At 48.3% G+C, this 25,516-nt stretch overlaps 1 protein-coding gene across 3 annotated transcripts in view; it reads left to right on the top strand.

Annotated features, from left to right (window-relative positions):
- The window catches only part of NCAPG2 (non-SMC condensin II complex subunit G2), a 54,147-nt gene that overhangs the window by 16,763 nt on the left and 11,868 nt on the right, over nucleotides 1-25,516 (top strand). For 2 of the 3 annotated variants that reach the window (XM_037049521.1, XM_037049519.1), the window contains exons 8-23: nucleotides 1,359-1,428; nucleotides 3,376-3,462; nucleotides 6,045-6,140; nucleotides 6,671-6,796; nucleotides 7,682-7,861; nucleotides 8,949-9,101; nucleotides 11,726-11,948; nucleotides 12,171-12,274; nucleotides 16,991-17,164; nucleotides 19,013-19,083; nucleotides 19,942-20,095; nucleotides 20,188-20,361; nucleotides 21,009-21,125; nucleotides 21,199-21,339; nucleotides 21,845-21,944; nucleotides 25,220-25,404. In XM_037049521.1, the coding sequence (XP_036905416.1) occupies nucleotides 1,359-1,428; nucleotides 3,376-3,462; nucleotides 6,045-6,140; nucleotides 6,671-6,796; nucleotides 7,682-7,861; nucleotides 8,949-9,101; nucleotides 11,726-11,948; nucleotides 12,171-12,274; nucleotides 16,991-17,164; nucleotides 19,013-19,083; nucleotides 19,942-20,095; nucleotides 20,188-20,361; nucleotides 21,009-21,125; nucleotides 21,199-21,339; nucleotides 21,845-21,944; nucleotides 25,220-25,404 (2,155 nt within the window). The remainder of the gene's footprint in view (nucleotides 1-1,358; nucleotides 1,429-3,375; nucleotides 3,463-6,044; nucleotides 6,141-6,670; nucleotides 6,797-7,681; nucleotides 7,862-8,948; nucleotides 9,102-11,725; nucleotides 11,949-12,170; nucleotides 12,275-16,990; nucleotides 17,165-19,012; nucleotides 19,084-19,941; nucleotides 20,096-20,187; nucleotides 20,362-21,008; nucleotides 21,126-21,198; nucleotides 21,340-21,844; nucleotides 21,945-25,219; nucleotides 25,405-25,516) is intronic. The other variant, XM_037049520.1, reaches the window with a different exon arrangement.

Raw genomic sequence — 25,516 nt, 5'->3', positions numbered from 1 at the left:
GTATGAGGGACGGAGCCCTAGGTGTTCACCAGGGCAGGGTAACCCATGTCACTGGGTTATGATGCTGTATGTGGGGGGGGGCGGGGTCCAAGAGGGGCAATGGTGGTCCCTTCCGCTGCTTCCCGCTGCCGGGGCCACTTGGTCATCCCACTGCGCCCAAATGCGCGACTGGGTTCAGCCCGCCACTTCGCGCACTCACTGGGTTCGCCCACTGAGGGCTGCGCGCAGTCTGTTTCACTGCTCACTCCTCTGCTGGTTTATCTACTCGAGAATGTGTGACCGAGGCCAGCCTGCCCCGCACCCTCACTGGGTCTGTGCTGCTACCCCGGCTGCCTGCGCGCCTGGTTCAGGGGATCTTTCCTGCCCAACCCTGCTCCGCTGCTGGTTCCTCCCCTCTTACCGGTCAGGTTGAACGGTTCGTTGTTGTCAGACTTCCGTATAGTTCAATTTTCTGTTCTTTGGCTGCGTCTTTGTTTACTAAACCTTTGTTATATTCAAACTTGGTTGTGGGAGAAGGCACAGTGTTTCCACCTACGCCTCCATCTTGGCGGAAGTCCTGTGGTAGTTTTTTGAATAGTTGAATCATTCACCAGTTAAATGGGAGCCTCAGTCATAGTGAAGCCTGTCTCACTAGCGCATCTGCTACCATTTGAATGTCATGTTTGCTTCCCATTTGCTGTGCACTGAGCCGCGTCACGTGGTGGGAAGAGCCCTGCAGGGGAGCATGCAGAGATGCACACCAGCCCCGGAGCCCACCCAGAGCCGAGCGCTAAGGCACAGGTTTGCTGTCTGCTGGCTCCAGGGCCAGTGCTGAATCTGCTCTGGGGCCGCGCTCTTAGTCTGCATTTTAAGATGGAATTCTTAGACTCCACAGCTGGGCTTGTTGCTAAATTTTCCTCCACAGCAGCCGTGTTGGAGCTGAGTGGGGGTTTGTCCCGAGTCTCTGGCTGCAGTGCATCCTGCTTCGTGGTTTGCAGGGTGTTTGGGCTGAACCAGTCAAGTCCTAACTATGATTCTAAAGGCAGCTCTGCTAGTTTAGGGAATTAGTAGCCTACAAAGTTTTAAAACGTTTTTCACTGTAAGAATTTGGTTCTAGGCTTATGTTCTCACAGTTCACAGAAAATAGTGAAGTTCTGGGGAAGCCTTGCCTGGGAAAGAAGAAAATGGTTTGGTAATCCAATTCTCAAAACTTTCTCCTTCTACTCCCCACTGCTGTAGGCCGCTGACGAACTTCTGCAGGTAGTGTGCAGAGCGCTGCCCTCAGCTGAGGCTCTTCTTCCCTGGGACAGGAGAGTGCCCGAAATGCTGCATGTAAAAAGTATAATTCTCTGTATTAAATTTAAAATTTTTTTAAATAGATCTCTGATGGTGCACATTGCAGAAGTTTATTTCAGAGCTTGGAGAAAGGCTTCTGGGAAAATACTGGAGGTATTTGCATTTTATTAAATGTTAATACTTACTTTTATTATATTCTTCTAAGTAGTCCTGGAATAGGTATTCAAAACCTGTGCAGAGGCTCTCTGTCCCTATTGACAGTGTTTTGGATATAGTGGGTTAAACAAAGCATATTATTAAAATAATTATACCTGCTTCTCTTCTGTTTTTCATGTGGCCACTCAAAAACTTAGACTAACATTTGTGACTCGCCTGTCTCTGTTCGACAGTGCTGCCCAGGGAACTCGGGTCATGTCTTTGGGTGACATCGTTTTCAAGAATTTAAAGATACTAAATTTGAACATGGTTAACCTTTAATGACAGTATAATATCTATACTGTGAAGATATGGCTATATAATTCACGATTACAATTATATATGCAAAAATTCTTCTGGAAAAAATCAAAAGAAAATGTTTATATTCCTTAAATTTTTCTTATCCTAGGTTCTCAGGTGTGTTTTCTTCTCCACTGATAGTAAAATTTTACTTTAAGTCAGAAAGGGGCCGGGGAGCGGGCCCTGAGTTGGTGGGAGGGGCACAGTGGCGGGCTGACGGAGGGTGCCTGGGATTTGGAGTTGGTTTCTGTCCTCCTCTCCTCCCCCAATTATGCTTGGTTTATGTTACCAGGGTTTATCACTGACATCTGCTTCTAGGGGAACTGTTTACTTCTATCAACTTCTAGAATAGATTTATGGTGATAATTTGGGGGGGGAGGGCAAAATCAAGGCGTCGTCATGCATTTTTCACATTGTTTCATTGCTGAATGAAACTTGTCCCTCTTTTTTCCAGTAGTGGTTTAAAAAATAGAAATTCATAATTAAGAACTTAATTGTTTGACTAGAACTGTGCCAAATTAGCACCAGGAGCTGTAGCTCTCGTTGCCTCCTGGGCCCCCCAGGCTGCAGACAGACCACACCAGGGCCTGGTCCTCAGTGTGCTGCCCAATGGGCACACAGCACTGGCATCATCCACAGCAGCATTAACAACTGAGGGGCTTTTTAAAAAATAGTGAAGCCATGTTTACATTTCTCGACTTTGTTTCAAAAATGTCTTCTTATTGGTGGGGGGTTTTTTTTTTTTTTTTTGGAATTGGGGCCCAGCAAGCCTCTGAGAGCATCCATCCCGCCCCCTTTTCATTTGTAATCCTACGCCATCGGTGTGTTGAAGAAACCAGCTCACGGTCTCTTCGTCATCCGTGTTCTGTAGTGCCCACATTCTGGTTGTTGGCTCTGAAGGCTCAGCCTGTGGCACGGACACCTGCTAGGTGGTGCCGCCGATCTCATAGTTCAGCACATGTCTGGCCGTGTGTGGTTCCCACGTGTGGTGTTGCTGGGATTTGTTAGTGGCTTCAGGTGAGGAAATATTTTCAAAGATAATGACAAAGAGCTTAGTATTAGTAGGAAGCTCTCCCTGTGTCTTTCCTAAAGCCATGGCATCCAGATGAACAGACCAGAGAGTTCCTGGGGCCTTGGGCTGCTCCTGGCACTGACCCTGCTTTAGTCACCCCACAGGAGGACTCAGGGCCCTGGCTCCCCACAGCACACCCTGGACGGCTCTGCCCGTCTAGGGCAGCCCCCAAAGACCTCGTTGCCATCAGTTTGGAGTCCTGGGCCCCACCTTAGAGGTAGGTCAGTGTAGTTCCTGGAGGCTCTGAGGTTCTCAGACAAGGGGGCCCAGCCTCATTCTGTCTCTGAGCCCTGCTGGCCTAAACTGCCGCCTCTCACAAATGAGTATCTCATCAAATAAGACAGAAGAGGCCAAGTGTTCTCTCTGGTGAGAATTAGAGAGGTGTACACTTAAGACCCAGAGGCTCTGATGGCAGGAGATGGAAGGTGAACAGATCAGACTCCTTTGTGTTCATACTGCTGCGCTGCCTGTCCTGCTGTCTGCCTGTGGGACACACACACTCCAATGTTACTGCATCGTGCTTGTTCTTGCAGACGATCGAAAGCGACTGCATCCAGGACCTCATGTACCACGGGATCCACCTGCCGCGGAGGTCGCCAGTGCACAGCAAAGTGCGCGAGGTGAGCTGAGCCCTCAGCACTCGCTGTGCCCACTTCACGTTGCATCTTGTCTTCCTCATTTTTCCGTCATTGGTTTTCGTTCAGTGTACAAGTGAGGTTAAGCCTTCGTGGGTGTCAGTTGTATGGATTCTCAGAATCTTGAAGTTGGTGCCTGGCAGTTTGTATCCTGCTGCTGCCACAGCTCTCGTCGGGGAAGCAGAGGAATACCGCTCCGGCATCAGAGCCGAAGTTAAACCACCATAATTAAGTTCTGGGACGGGAAAATGTCCAGAATCATCACTTTCTGACTGCCACTACCACTTTTGTGGGAAAAGATGGTAGTTGAGATTGTTTTTATTATTTACTTTCATGCATTAGATTTCTATTTTGGTATTCTGCAAATCAAATGGAATAATGTTTTACTCGTTTCTCTTGGTAAGATTTGGTTTTTAGAAGGTCATTTCAGACCTCAAATCTGAACTCCATCCATACATTGTCACTGTCTGACTAGAGGAGGCTTTGGGGTCCGTGCCCATGTCTGCTTTGCGTGTCTGGTGGCCCTGGGACTCTTGTGGGGCGGCTGGTACTTTGGGCAGCTGAGTGACAAAGGCTGCCTCTTTACTTTTTTGAATAGTGAAATTGTAATTATTTGTATAATGTAAATACACTAATTATATAAAGCTTGAATGGATGAGAAGACATTAGTCTACGTGATGGATGATTGAGTGTGAGTCATCCAAAGATAAAGAGGTGGAGATAAGAACCCCCCCCCCCCCCACCCATCCCAGGTTGGCTCCCTTAAGTTGCAGGTCACATGTGTGGTTTGGTATTGCAGGTTCAGTTTAGTCCTAAGGAGCAGCATCGTGTTCAACCACAGGTCGGTAACATGGGCATGTCACTCTTGCTACCAAATGGCACTTGCTTTTCATGCCCGCTTTAGAATTCTGTCGCGGTGTCTGAGTCACTAAGATAGTGTGAGTGTGGACATGACTTTCGTTAAATTTATGGAAAACTGCACAGAATCAAGAGGAAGAATATTAGATTGTACTTTCAAATGAAATGTGTTCCTGGGCTCTTAAGTAACTGTTCTTGCTGCTTATAATGCAATTTTTTCCTCACATTCTTTTTTGGATAAACATATTTATATGATTAATTATTTTGTTGATATATTGAAAGAAGCTTCAGAGTGATTTGAAAGTAAAAATCCCCATACTGTTGATGAAAATCTTCAAAAACTAGGTAATAGTAATGGCCACACAATGCTGTGAATACACTAGAACCTCCTTAGTTGTACACTCTAAAAGAGTGACTTATGGTGTGTGAATTATATCAGTAAAGTTATTTAAAAGTATTTCTATGGTCCTGGCCGTTGTGGCTCAGTTTTGGGGACATTGTCCTGTAACTGAAAGGTTGAGGTTTCAGTTCCCAGTCAGGGCACTTGAGGGTTTGAACCCCAGTCTGGAAGCAAACAGGAGGCAACCACTCTGTGTTTCTCTCTCTCCCTTCTTTTCTCCCTTCTTCTCTCTGAAAAGCAATGAAAAAAATGTCCTTGTGGAAAAAAAGTGTTTTTGTGAAGCAAGTATATCCTGGTGCCAAAACTTGATAATATTTTTTTAAGATTTTATTTATTTATCTTTAGAGGGGAAGGGAAGGAGAGAGGGAGAGAAATATCAATGCATGGTTGCCTCTTGTGAGTCCCCTGCTGGGAACTGGCCTGCAACCCAGGCAAGTGCCCTGACTGGGAATCGAACCATGATCGTGTGGTTCGCAGGCCCATGCTCAATCCACTGAACTACACCAGCCAGGGCTAAACTTGATAGTACTGTAACACAAAAACAAACTGTAGACTCATATCTCTTATCACAATCAGTAAAAACTCCTAAATAAAGGTGAACAATCAGGAAAAAAATCTTCAGATGGTAGTTCTTTGAGGGTAAAGTTGATTTGAGCACACTTAAAGTGTAGGCTGTTGTTTTATAGCCTGTTTTACTCTCTTTATTTTCCTCTTTTTACCAGTGTAATCTTGGTCCCTAGAGTTGTGAGTTCAGGGAGCGAGGCACCCTTGGTTATTGTTGGGGTCAAGCGTCTGTGAAGAGCGGCAGGAGGATTCTGGCTAGAAGAGAAGGGAATAGAACAGAACGGGGGCAGGAGAGCCGTCCATTGCTGGCCGGCCCACAGCTTGGGGGGCACTTCGGCCCGACATCAGCCCCTGCTGGGGGGGCCCGAGGAGCAGCACCACTGCCTGGGAGGCCTGCTGTGGGCCTTGCTCGGGGGTCCACTGTCGCACTGAGACCCAAGCAGAGGCGTGCCCAGCTCATCTTAGAGCCAGGACGGGCCGTGGAAGCCACCTGGCCTGACTCCTTTTCCATGCCACCCTGAAGATTAGGAGGGCACTGACCTTCACATGTGCCATCAGCTCCCTCCACACGCTCTGCCTTGCGGGTGCTGTCTGTATCTGCCTCGTCATCCTCGGGGAAGAGCTATCGTACTGGGGTGCCTGTCCTGGGGGAGAGAGCCCACACTCTGTTGGTTTTTCCAAACGGGATCTTAGGTGCTTGCTTACAGAGCAACATTACCTTTGTTTTCTTTTTTCTTGGCTCTAGGTGCTGAGTTATTTTCACCAACAAAAGAGAGTCCGGCAGGGAGTGGAAGAGATGCTGTACCGGTTGTACAAGCCCCTCCTGTGGAGAGGGTTGAAGGTGCACATGCTCAGTGGCCTCTCGCGTGTAGATGTGCTGGTTTCACTTGGGAGTCTAGATCCCCTGCTTCAGAACTGTGGTGCGGCATTAGCGATGGGGCTGGGGGCTGGGGGCTTTGTGAAATTGTGGGTGAGTGTTTTATTTTTTTAGTAAAAGCAGTTCTCAGGCCCGTTGAACTAGGAGTCTGAGTTGGTGTAGTGCTGACTGCCCAGAGGGGAGGGGCGCGGTCACGCTCAGTAACCAGCAGAGTGGGTGGGGTCTGCAGAGCTGGGGAGGGGGTCACTGTACCTTAATGACACAAGGTGGGATTTGAACAAGCAAACAGTCTTTTTCGATCTGTTGATGCTGAACTGAGTTTGGCTGAAGCTAAGGAAGGTTTCACTATGGTGTTTGTTTAGATGTTGCCACTGTCTTTACTGTGTGGGTAAGTCTGTGCTGAGACGCCAGGGGCTTTACTCTAGGAACTCTGCACCGACATCCTTAGATGTCATCTCTCTGCGTCCTGAAACCAACTTCTTTCATTATTCCAGGCCAGAAACTCCGAAGTTCGCTCAAACGCTGCGCTGCTGTTCGTTGAAGCATTTCCTGTTAGGGATCCAAACTTCAATGCTATCGAAATGGATAGTGAAATTCAGAAGCAATTTGAAGAACTCTATGTACGTATTCATGTAGTTGAGCTCCTTGTCACTCCAGTTCTGTCTGGCCTGGTCCCCTCTATCTACTCTGCCACCCAGTACTTGCCAAAGTTTTTTAGACGTTGACATTTTTCAGGGACATTTGTTCTCTCCCCGGTGCCTTATGTGACATTATGGGCCCATAGTGTCCTTTTCTCTTCCCTTCATCTCCTTTGGAACATCTAATTATTACTTCCTTTACTGCGTCTGATTATTATTACTTCATCTAATTACTCTTACTTATCTAATTATTACTTCGTTTTGTGTGTGTTCTCATCTCCCCAGCAGAGGTAGTATATGTAACACAGAGGTTCAGACACCCCCAGGTCTGACCCCACCTCTCACTTCCCAGCTGTGTGACTTAGGGCAAGTCGCTTCTCTGACTCCTCCCCTGTAAATTTGAAGAGAGTGGTGCTGCCCACCGTGAAGTGGGTCCTGCGCACGAACAAAGCCTGGGCTAAGACAAGCCTGAGACATGACCTGATGCAGGTGTGTCTGCTGATGACTGACTTTTCCAATAAGACATCAGGACATTTCATGGGGTGTGAGGATCTTTCACAGCAGAGCATCTCTGCACAGTCCCCGAACAGTAGTAGAGCGAGCCTCAGAGGCCCTGCTGTGGGCCAGGTGCCATGGGCAGGGTTGGTGAATCGGCCTCCGCGTGGTCTGGATGCCCCCTGAGAGCCCTCAACTTCCGCCATGGTGTGTGGTCAGAGGTCACGAGTCTGTGCGCGCCCCGTGTTTCTGCGATGTGAAGTGTCTGACAGGTGGTGGACGTCCGGAGGCCGATGTGTAAAGCCAATACTGGTGCAAAGCGAACTAATTTGAGATTTTTAATTTAAGCCTTTTTCTCCTTCCTTCTTATAGAGCCTTTTAGAAGATCCTTATCCGATGGTCCGTTCAGCAGGGATACTTGGTGTTTGTAAAATAACTTCCAAGTACTGGGAAGTGATGCCTCCAACCATTCTTATCGATCTCCTCAAGAAAGTAACCGGGGAACTGGCGTTTGATACGAGCTCAGCCGATGTACGCTGTTCTGTCTTTAAGGTAGGATTTTAAGTTAGACGGAGCAGTGATTATTGTAAAACACTTAGAAAATATAGGGAAAGAAAAACTTAAAAATCACTCATATTCCTATATAGATGTAGCACTATTGATATTTTTGTTGTATGAACAAAGGCTTTACAAACTGAATTAAAAGTACTTTCTGCAGCTCTGGCCGGTGTGGCTCAGTGGGTTGGGCATGGTCCTTCAAAGTGAAGGGTCACTGGTTCAATGCCTGGTCAGGGCACATGCTTGGGTTACAGACCAGGCGACAACTGATCCATGTTTCTCTTGTGCATTGATATTTCTCTCCTTCTCTTTCTGCTTTCTTTCCCCTCTCTCTAAAAATAAATAAATCAGATCTTTTTTTAAAAGTGTTTTCTACAAAAATTACTACTTGAAATAATCTTTAGTGGGTGTGTGTGGAATGGGCACATCATTTTAGAATAGGAGCTGTACGTACTAAAATTTTCTTAGGTCATTATACATTAAAATTGACTTTTTGATATACTGTATATACTTTTAATAAGAACCTACAAAACTCTCCTTCTGTCCTCATCCAGTGTCCGTGGTTAGCAGGACATGTCCATTCTTACCTCATCTGTAGCCCCCTCCTTCATCTCCCACAGTTACTTCGAAGCAAATCCCAGACATTGTATCATCTCATCTGTAAATATTTATGTGTTTGAGCTTTAAAATACAGGTATCTTTTAAAAATAGAACATCCTGTTTCCTAATAACTGGAAAGAGAAGGTGGTAGGGTGGACAAGTTGGTGCCTGGCCTGAGCTTGGATGGGTCACTCGTCTGTCTGGCGAGTTCTGTGTTTCTTTCCACTCTAAATATTATTTTATAGCTGCTCTCATCTTGTCTGAGTGAAGTAGTGGGTGGAGCTTGTCAGTCATTGAAACTGTATGAATTTGTTAGAAGTATGTTTTTATATGAAACCATTTTAGAGATGCTCTGTATTCTTTAGGTGTGTTTACCCACTTGACCAGCAGTGCTAGTGAAGATGGAACTGAGTGGTTTCTCACCTGAGCTTTTTAAGTTTCTGTTCTCATTCTGAAGCATTACCTTTCTGTCTTCTTGCAGTGTCTGCCCATAATCCTGGATAACAAATTAAGCCACCCTTTGTTAGAGCAGCTTCTGCCAGCACTGAAGTACAGCCTCCACGACAGCTCGGAGAAGGTGCGCGTGGCCTTCGTGGAGATGCTGCTGAAGGTCAAAGCCGTGAGGGCCGCGAAGGTGGGGTAAATGGCTCTTCTTACAATGGCTCTCTGAAAGTTACCTTCAGAAAGGTGGTTTTGTCACAGCCCAGGATGTGGGCACAAGCTTGCGTGTCCCTCACTGTGAGGTCAGCTGCGGGGCCTGGGGTACATTTGTGCAGTGAGCTAATGCTGTGTGACTGAGGAAATACCTCTGAGGCAGAAGAGTGAAAGCAAGTGTAGATGCCAGCTGTGTACAGCAGGGCACACACAGTGTATGTGCTCAGGTGCACCCTCACACACACCCAGAAGATGTCAGGGAGTCAGTGACAGTCACCTGGATGACTGACCCCGAGGTCAGGTGTCTGGGGATGGGTCTGGGGAGACCTTATTGCTGCATCGGGTGTGTATTGTTTCATGTGTTTCGAATTTGGAACTGTGAATATTTTTATGTTTAAAAAAGTATATTTTGTGTGACCCATGTAGAATACCCTTATCCCCGACCCTGCTACCTTGGTACTTTTGTGGCTGATCTTGTGATGGTGTGGTCTGTGTCTGGACTGGCTGTCTGGCTCACCTGCCACCTGTCCTGGGCCAGGCGGCAAGCCTGCACGCTACAGCTACCCAGGCCTGCAGTGTGGATCCCCAGCCTCTTCATTCAGAGCCCTTGGGCTGCCTGGGTCCTTCGCATTTGTATATGCATTTTAGACTCAGTATGTCAGTTTCAACAAGAAAGCTGGCTGCAGTTTTGGTTGAATTTGTTCTAACAGCCTGTTTAAACTACAATTCTGACTCCGAAAGGGAAGCTTTTGGTTTTGTGTTGTTTGAACTGGAGATCTGTTTGCACAGGATTATGGAGGTGATGACTGGTGAGGGCATGGAGAGGTCAGTAGTTTTCACTTTATTAATGGGTCTCCTCAAGAGACAGGAGAGACAGTAAGACAGACAGCAGGCCTGTGACCCAGAATTTGGGTTTTTGTTTTAATGAGGTGCTTCTTTCAGCTTGACCTCAGCTCCGCAGCGGCTGGCAGGGCAGAGAGTGGTTCATCAGTGAGGTCTCTGCAAAGGTCATGGTGGGCACACACACTGGGTCTTGAAAGTCAAGGTCAGAGGTTGACGGGCCTGTGGAGAGGCAGCTCACAGGAATGAGCGGCTGGCTGCTTGTCCACCGGGTCGCAGTGACAGCCAGTTTGCAGTCCTGCTTGCAGTGCTAGTGGATATATTCACAGAGTCGGGCTCTCCTGCATCCAGCATTGGAGGAACGAGAGTTGCCCTTTCCCCTTACTTCCACTGTGAGACACACAGGGCTGAGCTTAGCAGGGCTGGAGCCTGTCTCATTCTGCAAGGCCTTGGGCAGGAGGATTGACCCAGGTTGACAGTCAAAGGCCCAGGAGTGGAGGTGAGGTCTGGGAGGTGGCAGGGATCCGGGCGTTATTGAGAATTCTGGGACAAGGGGTGATCATTAGGGTCAGGCCCTGGAGAATGGTTGTACCGGTGATGGCACCCCCACACACAGCTGAGAAACTGTTTCAAGTGTGAGTATTTGCACAGGATTACCAGATGATAAGTGCTGGAGTTTGGATTTGAGCATTTCACCATGAGAATCTACTTTCTTTCTATTATTCTATGGTATTTCCTCTTGTCTTGCATTTCCTGGGTAGAAGTTTGGCCATTCTCTGTGGGAGCAGACCGCTCTGGTGCTTGTGAGCCGAGGGCAGTGGTTCCCTCTGATCTGTCAGCAGTTGAAAGCGGGGCTGGGCCAGAGGAGGCTGGAGGTCCTGGGGCAGGCTGCTGCTGGGGGTGGGGTGCCTCGTGGGAGGGGCCTTCACAGACCCATGACCAGTGGTCTGGCAGCCCTGGGTGCATCTCCCAGGTAGGAGATGGGGTGTCCACGTGAGGTTTTTTTAAAGTTGTTATTTATTTATTTTTAGAGATAGGGGAGGGGAGGGAGAAAGAGAGGCAGAGAAACATGTATGCGTGAGAGATACCTTGATTGGTGGCCTCTTGCACCCCTCCAACTGGGGACCTGGCCCGCACCCCAGGCAAGTGGTCCGACTGGGAATTGAACCGGTGACCTTTTGGTTCACAGGCTGGCACTCAATCCACTGAGACACACCAGCCAGGGTGTTTTAAGAAATTTTAAATGGTTAGACTGATAATCATAGCCATCATTTGAATTAACTATGCATCAGCGGTGGTGTTAATTATAATTAATCCTCCCCACAGCCTATACTCAGGCACGTTATTTGTCACTGCTTTTTTAAAATATGGATTTATTAATTGAATTTCTTGGAAAAAGTGTCACAGATCCTATCGTCATTTGAAATTGTTTTCAAGATTGAACAACTCCATTGAAATTTTTTAGATTCTTTCATTACAGTTGAATACAGTATTACACTGGTTCAGGGGAGCAGCACAGTGGTTAGACATGTAGCTTCCAAGCAGCCAGCCCAGTGAGCTCGCACCGTCCGTAGCTGTCGCAGTGCTGCTGACTCTGTCCCTGCGCTGGGCTTCTTACCCTGACGCTCTCTTGTAACTGCCACGTGGGTTTTCTGAAATATAAAAGTTAGTTGCTTTTTTATTATGTTCTGAAAATTTTGCTTGAAATATTTTTAAGATGATACAAACAGGTGATGGGTTCTCTTGCACACATGCTTTCCACAGTTTTGGAAAATATGCCCCATGGAGCATATTTTGGTTCGTCTGGAATCAGATTCCCGGCCTGTATGTCGGCGCCTGGTGAGCCTCATCTTTAACTCCTTCCTGCCCGTGAACCAGCCGGAGGAGGTGTGGTGTGAGCGCTGCGTCACACTGCTGCAGATGAACCACGCCGCTGCCAGGAGGTTCTACCAGCACGCCCACGAGCACACCGCCTGCACCAACATCGGTACTTCTGCATGCGCTTCCCTCTCTGGCTGTGCTCTCTACGGAGCCTGGCTCACGGTGCACGTGCTCGCTGCGGGTCACTTCAGGGCTCCTTGCTGTAATGCATTGCTAATGATTTCCTTTAAATAATACTTGTAATTACTTGGGATTACAACTTTACTATTAAAAGGTAATTTTGTTGAAGAAACATTTAAATTAATTATTGATTATCTTAATCATTTAGCAAAGCTGATACATGTGATTCGCCATTGCTTAAATGCCTGCATCCAAAAGGCCATCCGAGAGTGCCAGGAGGAGGACGAGGAGCGGGAGAAGGAGAACGTGAGTGTAAGTAGGACACCCGGCGAGGTGCCCCAGGCCACTCTCCCCTCCTGTCCAAGGCCCTAGACGTGAGAGTTGGGGCCCAGGACAGGCTGCCCCAGGAACCCTACTGTGGCTAGAGTTAAGGAATCCAGCGCCGAAAGCCACAAATAAACTAGGTCACCCCTTTACCAGCTTACCGCCCAAGCCCAGACTTTGTGATTCTCCTTAATTAGCACCCAGACTCAGAGGGACTCATTTATGTACACACATTAAGTTTGTCTCTCCTGTTCATCTGCTTTTAGATCAACTTATTGTTAGTCCAGCCTTAAGAACGCAAGGGAAGTGGGGGATTCTCCCCAACCCCAGCACTAGGGATGATTTTTCCCTATTTATTCTTTTAGTGTTGACATTTTAACTGATTATTTTAGAGGATCATATAAAGAATTGTTATATATCCTTTGTAGTCCACTGTGGAGTTTGGGTAGGGTTTAATACAGAGCAAATTTATTATTGGGAACACCATGTCCCAACTTTTCTTTGCTTTAAATTTCTCTGTTTATTATAATCCCATCTGGGAGTGGCATACCTGGATTGGATTCGAGCATGACTGCATTTAGTTAGGTGGTAGCACTCTTAACCACTGCTATAAAAGTGTCTTCGAGTTGAATTTCTGGGACTGAGTTGAGAATTCTCTTTTAGAAAGTAATTTATCAAAGGCTCTGCTGGGCTGCTATTTCTTCGGAATCCAAAGTGACCAGTCAGAGCACATGAAGAGAACGTTTAAGGCTTAGACAGAATTACCACTTTCAGGCACTGTCTTAAGCTTGTAATCAAACTTGTGTGCTTAGTACATTAGAAATAAAATCTAGGGGTAGTTGTGTGGTGCTGAACTGGTTAGGAAACTGGCCTTGAGGAGGAAGGCACCAAAGACCGCTTCCACTCTGGCTGAACTGCAGCCCTGTGTGGGCCCTAGGCAAGCCCTAACATCAGTCCGTGTGGCCCTGTGTCCACCACCTCTAACACAGGCTGACTGCTTGCTTAGGGCTCACGTATGGCTCTGCATGTTCACTGGTCTCAGCCTCTCCAGTTACCTGTCAGGAGGAGAGTGCTGCTCACACACGTGCCCTTGGACTCACACCTTGTGCAGCCGCCGCCTCAGCCTGTGCTCTGTCCCCGTCAGAATCACAGAGGTGGGGCAAAATGAGAGGAGGGCATAGAGTGGGTCTCCATTTCATCCAAACAGTGGACCCTGAGTACACATACATCAGTTCATGGGCCTTTTGAGCCCAGACCCTTTTGAACCCTCAGCCAAGAGCATTCAGGACTGGCCCTGCATTCAGTGCTGGGACGATTTGGATTCCTCTTCAGGGCTTTTCTCTCCATGGGTGGGGAGGGTGGGCAGGGTTCTTTAGGAAAGCAGTCCCACTGCTGCAGGTGCAGCTTTAGAAACCTTAGCCGAAGGCGCCAGCACGGCTGGGGGGCTGCAGCAGGTGCGGTGGGCCCAGCAAGGGGTGATGAGCAGACGTCTGCTGCGGAGCAGGCGTCTGGGCCAGACTCATGCCGGCGGTGCAGATGGTTCTGTGAAAGAGCAGGAACGTAACTCATGAGGAACAGTTGAGACTGTTCCATTTTTAAATATGGAAGGAATCCTTCAGTCTCATTATTAAAAACCTACACGTTAATGAGAAAGCTTGTATTTTACAACGTTTTAGGTCATTTTCCATACCATTAGAAAACACAAGGTTTCGAAATAATGTAGTTTCATTATAAACTATGCTAGAAAAGAAACCGTTTGTCATATAGATACTGTCATTCTAAGAATATAAGGCTAAAAGCAAAGGTTTTTGAAGTGTTCTTTTACTTTTTTCCATTGCTGTCTACAAAAAGTCAAAGATGTTTAGGCCAAAATATAAGGTTGGCTTCCTCTTGAATGAGGACTCACTCCGTGGGCAGCTGGCGGCGGTGGCAGAAGGGGAAGGTATTAGAGAGCCTTCGTGGGTCAGGCCGCGCACATTGAGACGATAGGGGCAGCCGTCATTGCTCGCTGCCCGCACATGCTGGGACAGTGAGAGTGGGCATATCAGTTTTAAAGCAATCCAGGGAAGCCCGTGATGAGTGGGGTCGGTTGTTACCAGTCATCACACCAGAGTCTGGTGCTGCCCCTGCTGGCTTGGGGAACAGGCGTCTGGTCACCGAGTTTCAGTAGTGATGACACTGAGTAAATCAAGGTTTGTCACCACCCCCTGCATCCATTCTGTTCACAGTGAGTCCTGTGGTGAGAAGCAACATCCTTCAACAGTCAGAAGATAAGGGAAAAGAAAAAGCACACTTCTTAATAACTAGTGTGCTGTGTCCCTGGGTGATGGCAATGATTTAAGTGTTTTGGTTTTTAGAGAGTATTACATTCATATAAAGTGTTTATTGAAAGGATATAGGGTCATTCTGACAGATACGGTTGGGAGTTGTCTGGCAGAGTGAAAGGTCACTGGTTCAGTTCCTGGTCAGGGCACATGCTTGGGTTGTGGGCTTGGTCCTCAGTCTGGTCAGGAACAAAAGGCAACTGGTCAGTGTTTCTCTCTCACATCAGTGTTTCTCTGCCTTCCCTCCCCTCTGTCTAGGAATGAATAAATCTTTAAAAAACCAAAAGGTACAGGGTTGATGTAGAATGTATTATTATTCCTTGGGTGGGCTTTCAAAAATGGATTTACCAAATTCCGGTCAAGATGGAGGCATAGGTAGACACACTGTGCCTCCTCTCACAACCAAAAGGACAACAACAAAATAAAAACAAAAAACAACCAGAACTGACAGAGAACGGAACTGTATGTGGAAGTACGACAAGCAAGGAGTTGAAGAAGAAATTCATCCCGACTGGTAGGAGGGGCGGAGATGGGCAGCCACATGGAGAGGACTTAGGGCAGGGCCGTGGCTGGCAGACCCATCAAGGCGGCAGATTGCGGACTTTCGCATGCAGCTAAACTGGGAGGAACAACTGGGGAGTGAGACAGACCATGCAACCTGGGGTTCCAGCTTGGGGAAATAAAGCCTTCAAGCCTCCGATTGAAAGCACCTTGAGGGAGAGGCAGCAGCAGGAGAAACTCCCAGCCTCACAGGAGAGTTGGTTGGAGAGACCCACAGGGTCCTCGGACATGCATAAACCACCTACCCAGGAATCAGCACCAGAAGGGCCCAATTTACTTGGGGGTAGCAGGGGAAGTAATTGAAAACTGGCAGAGAGTGAGCAGCATTGTTCCCCTCAGACCCCTCACCCACATGCAGTGTCACAACACAGAGGTGGGGGTTGCCCCGTGCTGGAGAACTAAGGCTCCACCCCGTACTGTGTAACAGGCGTACTGAGACCCGCCCCCCCTCCCCAAAAGGCCCAAATGAAAGAACAGGTCAAAGCTCCAAAAATACAACTAAGTGATGAAGAGACAGCCAACCTACCAGATGCACAGTTCAAAACACTGGTAATCAGGGTGCTCACAGAATTGGTTGAATATGGTCACGAATTAGGTGAAAAGAATGAAGGCTATGCTAAGTGAAATAAAGGAAGATGTACAGGGACTGAACAGTGACTGGAAGGAAACCAGTACTCAAATCAACAGTGTGGACCAGAAGGAAGAAAGAAACATTCAACCAGAACAGAATGAAGAAACAAGAATTCAAAAAAATGAGAGGCTTAGGAACCTCCAGGGCAGCTTTAAATGTTCCAACATCCGAATCGTAAGGGTACCAGGAGGAGAAGAGGAAGAGCAAGAAACTGAAAACTTATTGGAACAAATAATAAAGGAAAACTTCCCCAGTCTGGCAAAGGACATAGACTTCCAGGAAATCCAGGAAGCTCAGAGAGTTCAAAGAAGTTGGACCTAAGAAAGAACACAGCAAGGCATATCATAATTACATTAGCCAACATTAAAATGAAGGAGAGAATTCTAGAAGCAGCAAAAGATAAAGGGACAGTCACCTACAAAGGAGTGCCCATCAGACTGTCAGCTGATTTCTCAAAAGAAACCTCACAGGCAAGAAGGGGCTGGAAAGTAGTATTTGAAGTCATGAAAGGCAAGGACCTACATTCAAGATCACTCTGTCCATTATTTAGAATGGAAGGGCAGATAAAGTACTTCCCAGATAAGGTCAAGTTGAAGGGGTTCATCATCACCAAGCCCTTATATGAAGTGTTAAAGGGACTTACCTAAGAAAAAGAAGATAAAAAATATGAACAGTAGAATGACAACAAAGTCACAGTTATTAACAACCGAACCTAAAACAAAAACAAACTAACAACTAGAACAGAACAGAATCACAGAAATGGAGATCATGAATGGGGGACTGGGTGGGGAGAGAGGGGAAACAGTACAGAGAATAAGTAGCATAAATGGTAGATAGAAGATAGGTGAGGGTAAGAATAGTATAGGGAATGTAGAAGCCAAAGAACTTACATACATGACCCATGGATATGAACTAAAGTGGGGGAATGCAGGGTGGAGGGGAGTTAAGACGGAAATGGGATAACCATAATAGCATAATCAATAAATTATATTTAAAATAAAAAATAAAAGTGGATTTACCTTTTAGAGGTTGTCAAACAGAATAAACTCTTGGCATAAAAACAGACTTAATATTCTTTACATTTCTGTTTTAGGTCTGGAGTTCTGAGAAGTGCTTCTAAACGTAGTGCTGTTGTCGTGATAGTTGTTGTGATTTGATTCTTTCACAATGACGTTATTCGTGCCGTAGGTTCTGGACAAAACCCTGTCAGTTAGCGACGCTGCATCCATGTCGGGTTTGTTGGAGATCGTTGTGATTCTCTGGAAAAGCATTCACAGGAGCCTGGAGAAGAACAAGGAGGCCAGACTCTACACTGTCGACAAGTTTGCCTGTGTGCTGCCCGAGTACCTGAAAGTGTTTCAGGTAAGACTGCACATCTGGAAGCCAGTGGGTTGATCTGACCCTGGAACAGAGTTAGCAGAAGCGCCCAACACACCAGCCTCCTCTGTAGAAGGAGGGGCCAAGCCAGCTCTTCCCTGGGGTGGGGGGGGTCACACGCCTTTCAGTGTCCTGTCCCCTGCACCCGAGGGAACATCAAGGGTAAGCTCCTAGTTTTCCTGTCTCTCTCTAAAGGTCTGTGACACTATTTTAGAATCCAGTTTGCTCTGCTGGGAATTGAGAAAAAGGAGTGTGTGGGCGTGAAGATGCGGTAGCACGTAAGCTGTGTGGGCATTTTTCGGCGTTTGATGCCACACTGGGAGCAAGTGTGTTTCTGGAGCATTTGGGTTGTGTCTGCCCTCGGGGCAAAGAGAACCATGGGTGTAGCAACAACTTCTGCTTGGATGAAGGGAGCCTTCTTATTCCTTTACTTCTGAGGGAAATTTATATTTCAAAAACAAACAGTCAAAAGAGCAAATTATCCCCAATTATAAAGAGAACATAGTCTAAATGAGGCAAGACCATAGGTCTTAGGAACTACGTTCTCGTGGAAAATTTACTCTCGGCTCTTCTGTGAGTTGTGTTTCTGTTCCTCACATGCCTCTGAGCTTCATTCTTCCTCTGAAATTCGAACTGTCCTGTCCGGAGAGTAAATAACATAGGCTGCCAAAGTTCTGGGTACACTTGAAGCACAAATAAACCCATGGGACCGAGAAGCCAGCATGGTCTCGAGAATCTCAGGGGGCCCTCAAGACACTGGATGAGATGATAGAGCAGAGTGGCGGGGGTACCTGGGAACCCAAGGGAGGCGGTCGGCTCACTCCCTGAATTCCAGATGGTTCTGGCCAGAGAGCGTCCCTTCCCACAGCAGCTCAGAGGGTAGCGTGGCCGCCTGTAAGTGAGTGAACAGTCTGCAGAGCAGGATCAGCAGTAATGGCCAGTCTGCTTTTGTAACTCGGAGAAAAGATTATTTTTCTTTATTAGGGGAAGGGCTGAGTTTACTCTAAACTGAGTGCAAAGTTTTGCAGATCATATTTTGATGTTGCTTCTGTTTCTGTTTTAAGTATATTATCAGGAAAGTTTTGTTTTGTTTTGTTTGTTTTTGTGTTGGGTCCATCATTCTCCAATGAACCAAGGATATTTTTTATTATGTTCTACTGTTGTGATGCAGGTAGCAGTGGGGTGGCTGCAGTTTATTCAGCACTTGGTGTTCTAGGCACTGCAGAGGGCCTGACGTGGTTTGCCGCCCTCAGCTGTTCCCAGGGTCTTGTCCGTTTTGCGGGGAGGACACTTGCTCCCTCCTGTGAGCTTCTGGAGTCTGATTGGACTGGGTGTTGTGAGGCAGTTCCAGTGCCTGCAACATTTTCCATCGAACTAACCTGTCTTCCTAAAGATACTCTGATTACTTTATTTAAGAGTTTTTCTCTGATGAGTTTCATTCTCTTGAGTTTTATCTTCAGGATTCCAAGTGCATGCAGATGACTTTTTTCCTTTTATTAATGTTGTTTTTACAATAGAAGCCAGAGCCTTGACAGCATGAAGTCTTGTATGTTCTGGTTACTGATATAGCCCCAGGCTCTAGCTTGCTACCTGGTATACAGTAGGCACTTAATAAATATTGGCACAAATCAGTACAGCACACAGAGCAGTGAACCAGCTTGTGAGTGGGGAGAACAATTACCAGACTTGAGGCTTCCCGTACATGTTGGGGTTCCCGATTGTGCATCCAGTTTACTCAGGTAGTTCCTGCTGAGCCCCCTTGAAAATGGGAGGCTGTCGGGGCACCCTAGTGTTTAAAAATACTTTGGCTTTGTCTCCTTTTAATGCTTTCAGGATGACCGCTGCAAGATCCCTTTGTTTATGCTGATGTCCTTCATGCCACCTTCTGCTGTGCCAGCATTCAGGTACATGCCCCACGGGCCCTGGAGTAGCCCAGGAATCCTGGGGAGGCTGCCTGGGGCCAGAGATCTCTGGGCCTTCATTTGGGGCACTTGTGCAGCCCGACACACTGAGGCACCAGACCGTGCCCTGTGCTGCTGCCACCCGGGCGTGTTGGCCAGTGTGGCCGATCCCAGGAATTTGGCCACCTGGGCTGAGATGTGCTGTGCGTGCAGGATGCCCACAGACGTGGGAGACACACGTGTAATATATCTCACCAGTAGTTGATTACATCCAAGTGACTGTGGGGACACTGGATTAAATAAGATGTGATTGACTTAATCTTGCCTGTTCCTCTTGATTTAAATGTGGCGACTACAGAATTTAAAATGATATGGGGGGCCTGCTTTGTGGCTCACATTGTATTTTTGATTTGACAGTGTTACTCTAGACTGCTGGCCGTTAGCTTGGGGAAAATTATTTATTTTTATTTGTATCGATGGCAAAATTAATGTTTTGATGCTGCACCAGCATCAGTGCCCCCAGTTAGGAGCCTCTGCTCTGGAGGCCAGCAGGGAGGATGCGGGTGTGGAAGTGGGGTTCACGCGGACACCTCAGTGAACCTCGGCTTTGCACTGCATGCTGGGATGTGCTGGCTCTTGGGCTCCACAGCCACTTCCAGCCCCGGCAGTTGGTGTGAGCGCTTTGGCCGTGTAGGGATGGTGGGGGACGGTGTGTTTGTTCCAGCAGTGGAGAAGGTCCTGTGACAGGAAGGACGGACATGCCCTCAGTTCTTAGCTTCCTTGTCTTCCCCCCCTTTTAGGGAAGGGGAGGTTGTGTTGAAATAAATGCTGCCTCTGACTTGCTGTATTTGACATTTTCAGCTGCAGTGTGATTTCCACGTTAAGAAACCAAGAGGAAGGAGCAGTGGACAGGAGCTACTCCACTCTGCTAGACTGTCTCTGCTCCTGGGGACAAGTGGGACACATTTTGGAACTCGTCTGTGACTGGCTGCCAGAAGAGCCAGCCCAGAGGAAGGTGTGCTCACGTCACCCCTAGGGGGAGGGGCTGCGTCAGAGTAGACGCTTTCCCGGGAAGCCCGTGGCAGCCTGTTGCATTCCTTCTCTCAGACACACTTGGCATCCAAGCGGAAGGTGCAGATCCATGACCCACGCCCCGCGAAGCCCCAGCTGGCGCTGGTTTACCTGGAGTATTTGCTGACCCACCCGAAGAACCGAGAGACCCTGCTCTCTGCTCCCCGAAAGAAGCTGAACCAACTTCTCAAAGCACTTGACACATCAAAGGTACTTGATAAAGCAGGTACAGGTACCCTGAAGGTTCGTGACCTTATGTGACAGTAGGAGGGAGGAAGTGAGGTCTGAATTTTTCATAGTTGTCGTGAAAGTTCTCCCAGCCGGAAAGGCGTGGGGAGCTATCTAGTCTTCTCCCTCCATTTGCAGGTGAGGACATGAAACTCAGGTGACTAACAGGTGTAGGACGTAGGGCCGCCTATGGCTTCTAGGAAGAGTGGGGGAGTGTTCCTGGCACAAGTGGCGTTTCCTCCTGTGACATGCTGGAGGGATGCCCCCTCCCCCCACATTGCCACAACCAGACACCACACTGCTCCTGGGAGGTGCACAGTCAGGAGTCCGGGCTGGCGGGTGCTCTCCTTTTCCCCAGCTGGCTGGTCTGTCCCGACAGGCTGTCCGTGCCCCTCACTAGGGCAGGTCGGAATCCATCCCAGGGGCAAAAGCTTCTGCGTGTCTGTTCCTCAGGCTCTTTAAGCAAGAACTGAAAAGTGGTTCTCTTGTCCCTTAGAGGGGAGAGTCCGCAGGGGCTGAGGGAGGGAGACTGTGCATCTCCCGGAAAGCTTCGCCGTGCAGCTTGGCCTCCCTCTCCTCAAGTGGCCGGCTGTCCCTGGGAATGTGGCCGCGGGCGTTTTGTTTTGCAGGTGGGTCTGGAATCCATTCTGCAGTTGCCTGGTGGGAAAGCGGAGCACTTCACCGAGGCAGCTGCCCTGCAAGCCTTCGGCCTGCACTGTCGTCTGAGCATCCACCTCCAGCACAAGGTGCGTCCGTCCCCACCCCCTTCCTGCTGTCACGTCCGTTCCCTTACTAAGTCACCTTTCTGTTGTTGGACAGTTCTGCTCAGAAGGAAAAGTGTACCTGTCCATTTTGGAAGACACTGGGTTTTGGTTGGAAAACAAAGTTTTATCTTTTATTCAAGATCAAGAGGAAGAATATCTGAAGCGTCATAGGGTTGTTTACCAGCAGATTATCCAGGTTAGAATTTTTTTTTATCCTCACCCAAGGACATGCTGAATGATTTTAGAGAGAGGGGGAGGGAGGGAAAGAGGGAGGGAAACATCGACAGGCTGCTCCTCACACGCACCCTGACCTGGGACCAAGCCTGCAGCCGGGACATGTGCCCTGACCAGGGATCAAACCTATGACCTTTTGGTTTACAGGACAACGCACCAACCACCTGAACCACACCTGCCAGGGCTCTAGGTTAGAACTCTTAACACAGAGACCTTCTTCATTGCGGGGCTCATCAGGTGCTTCAAGACGTTACTTTCTATTTTAAAGTCATAACCTCGGGCGGTGATGTTGCTCTTAATACTCACACTGGCATCTGATTATCCGTTTACCCTTTCCAAAGCATAAGCTGCATAATTTTAATGTCACTTTATACATTGCATGTGATAGGTGCTTGGTAACGTTTCTGGAATTACAGCCCATCAGCCTTGGCTGTTGAGTCACGCCCACGTGTCTCTCTCTCTTACAGACCTACCTGACTGTGGGCAAAGATGTCATTATGGTCGGCCTCGGTGACTGCAAATTTCAGATACAGCTTTTACACTGGAGTCTGAGAATCATGCACACAGGTACGTGTCCTTTCTTAAAGGATTGGTCAGGACAGTGAACGATCAAGACCAGTCCCCCTCCCTCCCTCACTGTGCTGGTCATGACTCGCTTTCAAGTGGTAGGTGGGTGATGGGCGCTAGCTCGCACCAACAAGGACTTACAGGCTGACGCAGCAGGGAGTTCGAAGTTGTGTATGGCATCAGATGTCAGTAAGCCCAGAGTTTCTGATGAGGTCTCAGGGGTTTTCTCGATCAGTTTGCCGACTATCGGGTGAGTTGGCTGTGTGTGGGCTTGGGTACTGGCCCCCGAGCCCTCTGCCCCTCCCTGCACTCAAAGGCAAAGATCACAGAACAGCGCTGTGAATCGGGTTGTTAATGTCTCCCAGGAGCAATGGGAAGTTGCTATTATCCCAAGGATGGGGCCACTCTAGGAACTAATACCCACCCTGGCTACACAGTTGGTACTAACTAAAAATGTCTTCAGTGAGAGAGGGAGGGGCTGGACACCTGGGCCCAGACCCCGTGGTGGTCTGCATCATCCGTCTGTGGGCCCCAGGTTGCATTCTTGCCACCCAGGTTACCCGATGGCGGGAAGAGTGGGGCTGTGGTCACAGTCAGGTTCAGAGGAGCGCTGCTAGGCCGGGACCCCTCCCCAGCCCCGCCCTGGGCAGCCAGGCCTGTGCAGTGCTGGTTCTGAGCTCTTGTCCTTGCACCAGGATGTGAGACGCGCAGAGTCTAGAGAATCGGCGGTCTGAGTTCTCGGAAGCCAAGGTGTTTGCAGGAAGAGATTGAAAATGAGATTAGCGTGTAGCAAACTCAACATTGTGTTTAGAAAATTAGACTCAGGGTGTCTGTGGTGGCTCGGCTGACGTTGGCCACTTGCAGTCACGTTCTTGTCCCACATGCCTTTGTCTTCATGCCTCCAGCACTGAGGGCGGTGCTCTGGCCGCAGGGCCTCGCTGCTGTTCTGAGTGCCCCGCCTTAGATCAGCCTGTGACTGCAGGTCGTGCGTCATTGTTTACAATATCCACAGTCATGGACCGCGTAGTGAGTAGAACAGAGAGCGACGCTTTTAAAGTTTCCTTGTTTACCCTTTGTAACTCTTCCTTCTATCATGAAAATAGCATTTTCAACTTAGGGTTACAAATAATTGAAACGCTACAAATAATTTGCATTTTTTAAAACTTTACTTTTCACTTAGGAATTATATTCTCCCTAGGCTAAACCTATTTTTAATATTTATAAAACGTAACTTTTCTGAACAGCTAACTAGAATTTTAGGTCATTGGTGTTGCCGGTTCCATCACATAGCGGTGTCAGTTTGGGGCAAGGCCAGGGGTCCTCACCTGGCAGCCCCAAGAAGTTTTAGAACAGTCATCTGGTGTGAATGAATCAAAATTATTATACCTTTTTTTTGGGTCAGATCAACAAAAAGTGTATGTTTTTGATGTGCTGCAGAGTTTTAGTAATTAGTTTATGTGCTGTGAGTTGAAAAAGGTTGAAAATCGCTGCCCCTAAGCTAATGAAGTGTGCAGTCTGGCCTCTGACCAAACCGTAATGACATTTGTACTTGTGCAAAGGGTTGTACTCATCAGGGTTTCCCAGGGAGAATCACTGTGTGGTTGTCATTGTCGTCCTATCACAAACGGGATTGTGCTGAGCAGTGTGGCAGTTTAGACCCCAGGTCTGTTGTTCACTGGACTAATGACACCTTTTAATTAAAAACCCAGTCACCACATGTTATTAACAACGAAGCACAGCCTTTTCCAGGCTGAAAGGTGCATGTCCCAGAAGAGATGGCCTCAGAAGTCAGTCTCCAACAGTGATGGCCATGGGGACAGTGACTTGGGCTGACTGTTGGACGGGCTGTGTGACAGCACCGAGAAGTGACAGTCCTCGCAAAAATAGCACAGGTGGAAAGGAGGGTGACCCCTCTAATAAAAGTGCCAGCAAATACAGGGCTTGGTCTGAGGTGGAAAAGTCAGGGCAGGCTGGTGGCAGCCAGGGCCCCTGTGTGGGGCTAGGGGAGGGGCCAGGGGGACCAAGAGGGCCTGCCTTGTCCTGCTGGGGACCCAGAGCAGCATGCAGGGTCAGGTTCACAGGCACGTCGTGCGCTCGCAGCCCACCGAGCTGTGGCCTGTGAGCCTGCTCGCTCCAGGGAGGCAGGACCTTGGTCTGTCCTCTGTTTTCCAGGGGTGTGAATCCCCACGGGTGCGAATTCCCACGTGCCTCCAGGAATTTGTCATGCTACTGAAGCGCTGTCTGTGTATATGGTTCCAGGGCACACACTGCTTGGACATACTGAAATCCACTTGAAGTAAAAGTTTTAACTTCTCAGGTTTTTGTCAGTAATTGAAGGTGCCAGTGAAGTGTGTGGTGTCCCCCACGTCCTGCGGCTGCAGTGGCTGCAAGAACAGATTCTCCTTTTTCCAGGGTCCTGTGCTCCCCATGCTGGCTGCTTCGAGGCCGTTGGCCCTTTCTTGCAAGGGCTCAGTGTCCCCTCTGGCCTGCTCCACCTAGACGGCTCACCTGTCTGGACGGTGTGTGCCCTCTGGCTACCTTTTAAATAGTAAAACTGATTAGTTTCTTGAAAGTTTCTACTGTATTTGCAAAGACTTTAGAAACTTTATGGACTCTGGTGGTGCCAGAGAGTTCCTGAAGAGTAAATGCCACTGGAACACAGCTCTTTATTTTATTTACTTTAGCACATAAACTTGGGTTTGGGCTTAGCTTCTCATCTGTCTCGAGAGAGCTTGCGATATCTAAAATGGGGGTGAACTGAAGATCTCTGGGGAGTCGTAGGGTTAGACCCACACACAGACAACATTGTCCCAGATTAACATGGCACCGCGCGGGGTGGGATTCGGAAGAGGAAGGTAACCCGCACACTGCGGAGCAACATTAGAAATGGAGCGGAGTCGGCCGCTGCGGCTGTCGGAGCGCGTTTGCAGAGCTCCCGGGCTGTTGTCCCGGGGTGGTGCTGACAAGCCGGCACTGATTCGGTGTCTCTGTGCCTCTCCAGTCCAGGATCCGAGGCACCGCAGGTCCGTGTGTGCTGTGGGCCCCGTTCTTGGTGCGTGAGTCAGAGGCACTGCTGTCGAAGCTGAGATTTTTATACCAAAAGGGACAGGTTTGGTTTGTGTTCAAGTTTATATTAACCTGTTCAACCTGGTGCTGGCTTCCAGTAACTGCCTCTTTAAAGGACATATGTTACACACGTATGTTAAGTGAAAATGTGTGATAATGTCAACCAAGTTACATGACGAGATAGCTGATTTTTCCAATTTTCTTTCTAGTGAAAGGATTCTTTTATGTGTCATTACTCCTTGGCATTCTGAAAGAGATAACTGGAAGTTCCTTGAAGCAGAAAACAGATTCAGACGAAGAGGGAACGCTGTTTGATATGATCCAGAAGGTCTTTCAGAAAATGTTGGAGTGTATGGCCTGGAGCTTTAGGAAGCAGCCGGAAGAAGGCCTGCGGGTACTCGCTTCCTCACAGGGCGGTCGTTCGATGTCAGGGGCCATGCTCAGCTGACGGGCGGGGTGCCGGGAGGGGCGGCACTGTGTAGGGGATCCCCACCAGGTGCCAGCCT

This window comes from Sturnira hondurensis, unplaced genomic scaffold, assembly GCF_014824575.4.
Source record: "Sturnira hondurensis isolate 20B ecotype Veracruz unplaced genomic scaffold, ASM1482457v3 Scaffold0006496, whole genome shotgun sequence".
NCBI lineage: Eukaryota > Metazoa > Chordata > Mammalia > Chiroptera > Phyllostomidae > Sturnira > Sturnira hondurensis.
The sequence above is the reverse complement of the archived record's forward strand: the minus strand, read 5'-3'. Positions and strand labels throughout refer to the sequence as shown.